The sequence below is a fragment of the Eurytemora carolleeae genome, unplaced genomic scaffold, assembly GCF_000591075.1.
Source record: "Eurytemora carolleeae unplaced genomic scaffold, Eaff_2.0 scaffold60, whole genome shotgun sequence".
Lineage (NCBI taxonomy): Eukaryota > Metazoa > Arthropoda > Copepoda > Calanoida > Temoridae > Eurytemora > Eurytemora carolleeae.
The window spans coordinates 346,283-358,305 of record NW_019396087.1 but is presented as its reverse complement, the minus strand read 5'-3'; the positions used below and the strand labels follow the sequence as shown (position 1 = coordinate 358,305).

The 12,023-nt window shown below is 31.7% G+C and overlaps 1 protein-coding gene across 1 annotated transcript in view; it reads right to left on the bottom strand.

Moving 5' to 3' along the window:
- Positions 1-1,946, bottom strand: part of LOC111718323 (delta(24)-sterol reductase) — an 11,129-nt gene extending 9,183 nt beyond the window's left edge. Inside the window, exons 1-2 of the mRNA XM_023493886.1 lie at positions 1,724-1,946; positions 341-496 (exon numbers count right to left, since the gene is read on the bottom strand). Coding sequence (XP_023349654.1) covers positions 341-496; positions 1,724-1,827 — 260 coding nt within the window. The 5' untranslated portion in view covers positions 1,828-1,946. The remainder of the gene's footprint in view (positions 1-340; positions 497-1,723) is intronic.
- Positions 1,947-12,023: the final 10,077 nt, after the last annotated feature.

The following is a 12,023-nucleotide window of genomic DNA, read 5'->3' as shown; positions in this document are numbered from 1 at the left end:
TTTGTGTCTCCAAGATTTTAGGGGGGGGAGGTAATTACCCACATGATTCTGGGGGAGGTAATTACCCACATGATTCTAGGGGGTAAATAAGCCCTATTATACACCACTGGGCAGGAGGTAGTTCAGCGAGGTAACATTCATTTTAATTCAGAACTGTTGCATATTTTAGACGTTGGCACGAATTGGAATTAAGAAAAGATTTAAGATTGGTACACCCCAAGGTTATTTATTAAGATAAGATACTCTAGATGCACTCCAATGTAATAGAAATGTCGACTCCGTAGATGCGCATCCAGAGTATCTAACCATAGCAAACAACCTTGGCACACCCTAATGTTACCTGTACATTGTATCCTTGTAGCCTAACTTCTGTTGTGATATACTCATCCAGCTGGGACGGGCAGTACACATTTTTCTCCCCCTTCCCTCCACCTGCCATCTTCGAACCTGCTCCTGGACCTTTAGAACCCGCTCCTCATGGGTTCCATGCAGATGCCTTAACAGAATAATTTTAAACCGGATATTTTAAACTTTTTATCTTATTACTTATCTTTTAGCTTTGAATGAACTATGAAAGTCCCAATTTTAATCGTTCTTAAATTTTCTGTATATATTTCAAAATAATAGTTTTTCGACATTTTTTCCGGTCAAGATTTTCCATTTTCTAATTCTATTGGACAAAAAGAAACATTAAAAAAGATATATGTATATACAGAAGTGGTATTTTGTTCAAGAGATTTGTTACTGAATAATTATTTTAGTATAAATTCTATTAGATTTTTTATCTAATTATATCTAAATAGCTAATCTGCTTTCAAGCATGTTTGTAAATAGTAAGAAATAATTTTGTTTCTTTTTGAAAAACCCACAATATTTCAACAATATAGTTAAGATATATTGTATTAGTAATTAAATAAGTTGTATTGAAAAAAAAAGCTAAGTAGTAAGTACCATGTTTTTCCTTTGTAAAGTACCAAATATGATTTCAATGAAGGTTATTCGACTTCAAAGCAGATTTGTAAAGTAAATGAAATAATGTAAATGTAAACTTTTTCCTTATTGGTCTTATTTTCCTAGAGATAAAACTGGAGTTAATTTACCCTTTGAATATAAAAAGAATATTTAAAAGCAGAAAATTTAAATTTAAATCTCTTCTAATTGAATTTATTGAAATGCAAATGGTTCTCAGTCTATCTCTGACGTACAAGGATTAAAGGGATTAATGGGATCCTTATCGTAGTAATTCAAGTAAACTAATAATCATTATATTAAATGCTTACAGACATTTAAAAAGTCTTAGTAAAGAGTTAAAGTCATGAACATTGTCCACAGCTCTTAGACTTTTAACTTTCGTTACGTCTTTTGTATCATTGACCAATCTGACTTTTCAATTTTTAAAATTCCTCTAATGAGATATCATACCATTTCAATATTTACAAATGTAACGAAATAAATTTATAAAACCCAAATATTAATAAGAGGAAAGCTGTTTAGGCTATATTAATTAACAATTCCAAGCACTGTACTGTAATGTACTGCAAATATTTTACTGTACTGTACTGTACTGTTCTATAATGTGCTGTACTGTACTGTACTGTACTGTACTGTACTGTACTGTACTGTACTGTAATGTACTTTACTGTACTGTACTGTACTGTACTGTACTGTACTGTACTGTACTGTACTGTTCTGTACTGTACTGAACTGTACTGTAACTATATACCTGGTATAGTAGCGTGCAAGAGTAAGCCAATAGAGTATAGAATCGTAGAGGAATGATATAGGGAGGAGAATAGGACACACATATTTAGCCCAATCTAAGCCCATTTTATCTTAAGTCTAAATCTAAATGTTATCATTTGTGACAAAATAGTTTTGAAGTTTTTCAATGAACCAATAGTAAACTCTAAATGCAAGTTAAAATTATTTGTTCATCATGTAACTACAGAACAGTTAAGAAAATCTTTCTTTCACAAAAAAATGTTAACTGAAACAAAAACTGAATTTGCATAGGTATTAAGGTACTCTTGGATGGTTCTGCCTTTAATTCTTAACTAAATAAAGGGGTTTAGCTTAACAAATACAGTAAAAAGAAATGACTGTGCAATGCAAAACATTTTAGCAACGAGTTGCAATGAAGTGTTTCATAAAAAAAGTTTCGAAAATATATTTTCTTGGACATTTTTTGCTCTACCTTGACATTTTATAGAACGAAATAAATGTTAACAAAAAATTGTTTAAAAATTAATTTTCTTGTTTTGCGAGTAAGTCAGTAAAACTTCAAATTTTTACTGAATAGTTGAACCATGATGTTGCATTTAAAAGATCAGCTGAATTATGCAACAATACTTTTACAAGAATTCAATCCTAACTTTAAAAAAAAACTTAATATAAATTCTTATGCACTACAGGAAGAATGCTATCAACGATACACAATATTATATCCTTCAACTGCACTCTCTGAAAATTCAGAAATTCGTCCAGGATAAATCAATTTTGGCCATTTTCTAGCTCATCTTTGCTGTGTAGAAATTTACACACATGATTTTCTGTTGTTCATCGTATTCAGAAAATAGAGGATATATCATGTACATATAACATACACATATTATGTACATAATCGAAAAATTCCTGGTGGACAGGGCAAAAGCACTTAAAACTATTTTCTAAGAAGTCAAGAATTTGAGATGGATTCTAACAGTTTAGAAGTGTACAGTTCACACGAATTCTTCCTTATAAAATCCTTGGCTTTACCATGGTTGGACCATTCAGGGGCAGGTAAACCATTTTGATAACAAATTTAATATCTGTAAGTTCTTAATAAATTTTGAAAGTGTTTGGTTTAATTTTATATTTTTATTTTGTGGAGGTGACTTATCCCTGTTTACCTGTGTATACCGCTGTATTCAGTGACCTCATATACAACCTGTTACTTAGTTGAAATATTAATCTATCTTCCTATCTATCATTTTATCTATCTTTCTTTCTTTTGGTCAGTCTTTCTATCTGCCCAAAGGCGCAAATAGTTGAGCTAGGGGGGGGGNCCCCTGGACCAGCGAAATCTATGGATGTCAGGGAGATTTTCAGGTCCCAACGGGTGCCCTCCCCCCGAAAGATAAAAAAAGGTTAAGCCCCCCCCCTGGATAAATTCCTGGAGATGTACACGGAAGTCCCTGATGAAAATTGCGAAAACGAAAAATAGGATAAAAAATGGGAAATTATTGAGATACATTTTCTTTTCAAGTTTCATTTCATTTCATTATATTATATACAATATAATATATAAAGGCAATCCATGGGCGTATACAGAAATAAATCAAAGGAGACTAAATATGCGCAAAGCGCAAACTTGTTTTCGCCTAGAGGAACTTGTTTTTGCCTGTAGGAGCTCATTTGAACTGTGAAATCAAAACATTTGACTCCTTGGATATCAGACATTTAAGATACTTTACACATACGGTCCGATTGCAAATACTACATTATCTCTCAACCTTCAAAAAAATGCTTCTAAAAAATTTACATTTTATTATTTACACTATAGAGATAGTAAAAGAAATTTTTAAAAATGAAATTCTGTGAAAACCCAACTCTGTAAACTTAAAAGGGAAAATTAGGTTACAGCACTCCAATAATATAGAGGGAGGCATTGCCCCCTTGCCCCCCCCCCTTGTATACGACCTGCAATAATATAGAGGGAGGCATTACCCCCTTGCCTTCCCCCCTTGTATACACCCTTGAGGCAATCAACATTATGTTGAATTTTAAACGTATATTGTTCTGTTTATAATCCTACTTTCAACTCCAATTTTCTAATTCTTGAAATTCCGCCAGATTGCAGATTTAAAGGGAGTGTTCGCAAAAGATGAAAGGGGGTATAGACATACGGCTTCTGTTGCGTCTATAAGGAGAAAATTGTTGAAAACGTCTCATACCGAAGAAAGTAGCGTCCATACAAATTCAGAAAGTTTCAGCATACGACTCGGATCGTAAATAAAATCAACTTAATTCCAAACAAATCATTCAGATATTACAACCTATAATCGACGCATTCGTATATAGTTGACATTTCTTAATATAATTCTTTATTTTTATGATCCGATAGTTACTTTTGAAAACATTTACTCCTGTTTCGAGGATTTTTGATAATGAAGACGACATTTTCATATTTTCCGAATTTTCGAAAATTCAGCGCCAGCCGTGAAAGGAAGTTGTAACCCTAATATCATTTAAAACAAAGAAATCAAAAATATTAAGAAATATCAACTGTATACGAATGCGTCAAAAAATTATCGATGATTAAATTGGTTGTAATATCTGAATGATTTGTTTGGAATTAAATTGATTTTTTTACGATCTGAATTGAATATTGCAACTTTCTTAATTTGTATGGACGCTACGTTCTTTGGTATGAGTCGTTTTTAACAATTTTCTCCTTATATACGCAACAGATTGAAGAAAGATTAGGAGCGATTACCATCGATCATTTTTGGCCGTGAGCTATATGCCCAGGTTTCCAACGCAAGTGGATTTCACTTTTGAGCAATTCCGCACGGTTGCGTGCAATGCGCGCAACGGAATTGCAATGGGAAAACCTACTATATGCCCCCTTTCATTTTTCGCGAACACTCCCTTTAAGTTATGACTTTAAATAGTCCGACGAACATGAGGCACAGCAATTGAACCTCTGTGAGCTTGCAAGGCTCCATTTGTTAAATGAAACGTTCTGGGTCGACTCTATGCATGGGTAGCCTGACTGTACTGCAGTACGACGGATCACATTTACAGTACATGTGGTACCAGCATGGGTTATGCAACTTTTAGACAAATCTGTACATATTTTTAACCTTCCCGACATAAATTTGGATATAACACGTGTTTAAAGATATTGTAAATGTAATATTAAGTGACACTCTCAATTATGAGTGGTATGCCTGATTCACACTGGAAAATATAATGTTCATCCTTAAAGGGACTGTAAAGGAAAAATGAAAGGGGGTGTAGGCTGAGCCTTAGTAACTTAGGTTTGCTCCTATCATTATTTGAATTTAATAATTCTTTATTTTTAATAGATAGAATTGGTAATATCATTTAAACGTCCATATCACGTCACCAAAACTTTTACCAATGGCAGTGCAGTATGGCGGTCACATGATACAGACAGAGACACATGACAATAATACTGCATTGCCAATGGTGGAAGTCTTGTCATATTGTCAATAATTATATCTCTTAAAAATAAAAAATTATTAAATCAAATAATGACAGAGAGCAAACCTTAGTTACTTAGGCTCCTCTGGGATATCGTCGTTTTGAGATCGGTTTCGTATTTGTTGGATATAATCTATTTAAACCTACTATTTGTATACAACATTTCATATATATATATAGATTTTCGTATAAATTTGACACAGTTTTCAGACAGAACACATGGGTCTCGATCAACTCCTAAAATGCTTAGGTCTCAGCCTATACCCACGATAATTTTTCCTTTATAGTCCCTTTAAGCAGATGAAGGTTTTGAGCAAAACCAATTGAATCTGACGCTTGGGGTTCTCTTTAAATTCAATTCATTCTAATTTATTCTTGGGACCACATCCACTGGGTATAAAGTTAGATTATCTTACTTTTTTCCAAATCCTCTGGTTGAATTATAATCTTCCACTTTGTAAACAAAATACATCAAAGTGTTCATCATAAAAAAATTCTTAATTAAAGCTTTCTTACTGCAATCAGTTTATAATATCTTTAGATTAACCCCATTTCTAAAACCTGTATATAAGAATTAAACCAACTAAAAGTTCTATAATAAATGAAGTCAAAATAATAAATACGAGTAGAATAGTTTTACAATGTTCATATTTATAAATTTCAAACCCAGAAGTTAAAATGTTTGTGTGAATTAAATGACTTCTTAAACCCTTGATCTTGATATTTATTTGGACAACTTTTGAATTTATTAGTTTTCTCGAGTAGGGTACAATCGAGTAGGGTTATGGAATATTAGCATATTTAAGCAATCTGTATGTCTTGAAATCGATCCTTGTTCATGAAATTTATAACACAAAAGTTCTGGCCTCTGGCTTTATTAAAAAAAACGTTTAGGGCAAAGGTATTGAAAAAATTAGATTTCAATCTTAAAGTTCCTCGCCAAATTTCATTACGAGAAAAAGATAAAAATAAATAGTTTTTTTTTACAGTTTTACGCTAACCACTATTGATAGAAAGATAGGTATAGTTTAGGATGGGTCCAATATTATTTAGATATTAAAAGTTGGAATTTAAATTATTCCCAAGATATGACTTGATAATCTTGAAATATTGCATTTGCATTTTAGAAAACAATTAATTTAATATTTATTTATTTATGAATTATTTGTTTAAAAGTTCAATACTTGAAATCATTTTCAAATCATAGAGACAAAGATGAAAATAATAAAACATTAGTACGTATAAGCATAATGAGGGCTAAACCATTGATTATTAAGAAATTTATTGAACATATTTTTAGGTTAATCTTCTGAAGACGCAAAGAACTCAAGTTCTATACAAAGAAACCTTAATAGACTAAAAATTTACCCTTCACACGGCACACACCCCTTATACTAAAGCCTTGAAATGTATCATTTACTCGGAGACTTTCTATTGATTCTAATTTGTCAAAAAATAACAAATCATTTTTACTAATTATTATTATTTTTAAAAGGGGCGGGATTAAAGAAAATTGTTGCATACCAAAAAACCAGCTTTTATAAAGGAATTAAAATTGCAGAAATTAAGAATTTTTTCCTTACACATATATAGACAAGAGGAAAAATGTGAGTTTGAAATTGAGGTTGAGGTTTGGATTGAATTCTCCGAGCTCCCCTTGAACTGAACAGTATTGGTCCAGGTTATACGGAATATCTTCTATCCTCGACTGAAAAATAGAAAGCTTGATAAAAACTGCATCTGCTCTTGATGGATATTTGAAATATAGTTAGAAAGATGGATTGTTCCCAATGACGTCATTTGGACCTTAAACTATTTTAGCATGAAATTAGACTTTTTGCAAAGTCTTATTTCGTGTCTCCTGCACGCAGCATGTAAGAGTTGAGCATTTGCAGCAGTCTAAAATATTTTAATTCCTATATTTTTATCCTGATGGTGTTTTAAACTTAGATTACTTGAAATTCTATGATCTACGACATTGGGCTTGCAAACCAATAGAAATTAGAAATTTTGAGTTCGCGGCAAAGACTCAAATCCTTTCGTTCAAAATTCCCATGGCAACCCCGTTGATCTGACACACCAAGTTCTTTAGCTTCCATTACATAAAAATCCTACTCAACCACCTCCCCGTCTAATGAAAACACCGTACTGCTCCCAAACTTTTGCCGACCTCAGGCAAAACAACCTTCCATTCCCTAACCAAAGCTAAAAATACCTCCCAACCCAACCCCGCCAAAATCCCTCCCAACCCATATCTCTAGTAAAATCTCTCTCAACCCATATATCTACTAAAAATCTCTCTCAACCCATATCTCTAGTAAAAATCTCTCTCAACCCATATTTCTAGCAAAAATCTCTCTCAACCCATATCTCTAGTAAAATTCTCTATCAACCCATATCTCTAGTAAAAATCTCTCTCATCCGTATCTCTGGTAAACAATTCCTTCCAATTTCTATCTGTATATATCTGGAAAAAACTCCCTCTCATCCCCTATCTCTGACCAAAATCCCTCTCATCCCCTATCTCTGGCCAAAATCCCTCTCATCCCCTATCTCTGACCAAAATCCCTCTAATCCCCTATCTCTGACCAAAATCCCTCTCATCCCCTATCTCTGGCCAAAATCCCTCTCATCCCCTATCTCTGACCAAAATCCCTCTAATCCCCTATCTCTGACCAAAATCCCTCTCATCCCCTATCTCTGACCAAATTCCCTCTTATCCCCTATATCTGGCCAAAATCCTTCTTATCCACTATCTCTGGCCAAAATCCCTCTCATCCCCTATCTCTGACCAAATCTCTCTTATTCCCTATCTCTGACCAAAATCCCTCTCATCCCCTATCTCTGACCAAATTCCGTCTTATCCCCTACCTCTGGCCAAAATCCCTCTCATCCCCTATCCCTGGCAAAAATCCCTCTCATCACCTATCTCTGGCCAAAATCCCTCTCATCCCCTATCTATAACCAAAATCCCTCTTATCCCCAATCTCTGGTCAAAATCCCTTTTATCCACTATCTCTGACCAAATTCCCTTTTATCCCCTATCTCTGACAAAAATCCCTTTCATCCCCTATCTCTGGTCAAAATTCCTCCAATCCTATTTGTTTGGTCAAAATTCCCTCTCATGCAACTCCGGAAAATACCACCGTCGCTGCATAGCAAAACAAATTTCTTTCTGGGAAAAATTTAGCATTTGATACCTAATTAGTAACCTATAAGTTGGATAGAAGTTGTACGTATAACTCTATAAAACAGCCTCCTGATTAAGTTATAATAATACCTGTGCATTTAAATATCTGTGAACTCTTGATCTGCGAACACTTTGACAACTTTTGTTTAATTTGTCACATAATCTTAACATTGTGTTCACGTTCAGCTGATCCAGCGGTAATCTGTTCAATATTGTTCCCAGTAAAACAAATATGACTAGATACGTCTACGTTTCTAAAGTTCTAAAGTAAAACAGATGTTAATGGTATTTAACTTTATTCCTTTCAATACAGATGTGAAGCAATAATTCAAAAGAGAGACAAAAGGGAAGGGTCTTAATAAAGGGACTGTGGACGTGAATCGTAATTTCAAGTATTCCTTCATATCCAACTCACATCGGTATCCCTTTAACATACACTCTGAACAAACTTGATGGCACATATTCTGTTTTTTTCACACACACATAAGATAAAAAAAATGAAATTAAAAAATACTTTATTCATTATCTTTTTATTTTCTATGATATAACCCTTTATAATTTTTGTAAACACTCCCTTTAAACATAACTTTCTTACATTGTTTAATTGAGAAAGGGTTGCAGTAAAATATTCATTATCAGAAAAAGATTTTTATATAAAAATACTATTTAGTATTCACAATGATTTCATATTTTTAATTAAAATGACTTCAAATCTTCAAGTAAGTAATACATATTGTGGTAAAGTATTTTTTACATTTATTTTTTTATCAAGGTTTAAATATTATATTTCTGAAAGAAATGGAAAGAAACTTAATGTTTCTCAGCTTTAAAATTATATTTTGATAGATTGCATATCCTACTCAATTCTTGAGTTTAAGCTTAATGTTTAATGCTTTAATGTTTAAGCTAAAGTGAAATTCATGTAAAATAAGGGAACTGAATACTCTGCTACTACTTCAATATATCTTTGCAACCTAATGTTGCAGATCTATGATATTTCAAACAATAAAATCTACTAGATCGTACAGAAAGATTTAAAAATATGAAAGGTTTATATTTTCAAATCGCAAAGATTAGGAATATAAAATAAGAGATTATGGAGCGAGTGTTCGATTAATTTCTTCCCTAAAGAAATTAAGAAGTTAATTACGCATGACAGAATTTTCCATGATTGTCAGCGCCGGGGGAATACAAATAAAGTTGGCAGAACTGAATCCTTTAAGTGTTTATTGATTCTAAGCTTATTCCAGGACTAAACAGTCTGGGCAGTGTAAAGGGACTGCCAGCGTAATTTCAAGTTATGTAAACGCCTGATTCATCGGTATTCTGTAAACGCTTTTCTCGGAGGAAAGAGTTATTCTTTTTTATCAGAAACTTAAAAAATTTCAATTGCGTTTGTCTGAAAAAAGTAGTTGCAGAAGACAAGGGAGGAAATTGAGAGAATTTACATTTTTTAAGTCAAAAAAACGACGATATCATGCTTATTGTTTATCCGATAAACGACCATATCTTTCTTATTGTTTATCCGATAAACGAGTACCAAAGAGATCAGCTGCTGTGTAACCCATTAACATTGAGGGTAACTTGAAATTAAATCGACATTTCTTGTAGAGGGAAGCAAATCCAGAAATAAAAATAATATCATGAGAATGAAATAAAATAGATTTAATGAAATACATTTTAAACTAATATAATTACATACTAATACCAATTAAAAGAAAAGTGAAAATTTAAACTTATTAAGAGTCACAGTCACATCAATTTCAACATTAACAAACAGTAGAAATCCATTTAGTCAGGCCTTAAATACACCTCCATTTATTTATCGACAAAAAGAACACATGGTCTATTTGAACAAAAGGATTACAATAAAAATAATTTAACCTAACCTCAGTATAACTCTTCTTATTGAAGGCTAATGGGAAGAAAAAAAGTTTTGAACTTCTAGTATGTTTAAACTGAATAAATTTTTATCCCATTATTGTGAGTTAAATCAAAGCTAGAGGAGTTAGAGAGTCACAAAGTCCTACCAGTAATGTAACATACATTTGACCTTTTTTCTATATTCAAAGTGACCCAGAAAATGCTATGTCAAAGTAAATATCTAAAGAAAGTTTAATTTTTATGCTCAGAAATATGTTTCCATCTATTCAAGAAACGAGAGTTATTCTATTTTTGTATAAATAATGTACTTTTTATATTCTTTTGTATTGTTTGGTGAACTTTCCCTTTAAAAGGATTAATATATAAGTGCGGTATATTACTGGTATAGAAGGTAGGTATACTTCTACCTGGAGTTCTGATTCATAGCTTTCTACTTTAAATATACTATACACAAATATATTTGATTATTTAAATACTTAATCTAAATATTTTTCTACTTCCGATTTATCTCTAGGTTTTAATTATTGGTGTAAAGGTGTTACACTATCTAAAATATGATGTGTTTCTAATTTATGATATGTTGGTTGCTAACTTAGCATATTATTGACGTCTAACTAAAGAATTGATTTTACTAGCAGTGTTCCATTAGCTTGCAGAAGGGAACCTCNGATAACAATACAATATGTCACCTTTACCAAGATCATCTTGACTTTAAAACTCTAAAAATTAGTTTTTTTTTTCACAGGAAATAAACAAAAAGCAATTAACTAATTTAACAAAAAAGTACTTTTAAAAAGTAAAAAACAATTCTTGTGTTATTACATTCTAAATAAATTTTATTATTGAGATATTTTGGTGGCTGAATAACATAGTCATCAAAAGAATTGATCATTGCCTTAAACTCTAATTTTCAAATCCCTGAATCTTTGCAACCTAATGGTGCATCTCTAAAATATTTCAAACTTCTACAACAACAGGTTGCAAAGATACAAGCATTAGAAAATTGAGTTTGAGACAAGTAATCAGTTTTTTCAATAAATAAACCAGCTTTCACGTCTAGGCACGCAAAAATTACAAACTTAATACCAGTAATTATAATTTATACATTCTCAGAACTTTGTAAAATAGTTTAAAAACCAGAACAGCAGTAAATTAAATGTTATCTAGCTTTTAATACAATCATTTTAAAATTGTAGGTTTTGTGGGATTGGATTTATCTAAACTTACTTTACATAAACGTTTGTACCAAAATAGGCAAATCTCCATAGTATAAGTTTATTGAATTTATTTAATTCAATTTCGTGATGGGTTCAGAACTTATAAATCATGTCTGGCTGATGTGGGTCAAACTTTAAACTTTTAATTAAAAATTTTTAAAATATGCAAATTCCAGTATTTAACCCGATTTTTCTGTCTGAAAATAAGTTTTGTCTACAATTTGATATAATTAAATATGATTAAATAAACAAAAAAAGCTATAAGTACGCTACATATTTATATATATAAACATTAAACAAATATTTGAATACTTCCGATCGCTATGAGACATGATAACATTTTTACTTACAACAATTGTTTTGAATAAAATGTAAAGTTAAAAATCGAAATATAATGATACATATATTATATTATATTATATTATATTATATTATATTACTTTTTGGTCTCATTTTTATCTAATAACTCTGATTAGGAAGAAAATTTAAAGAAAACAAATTTTAAATTAATTCTCTGTAAAAAA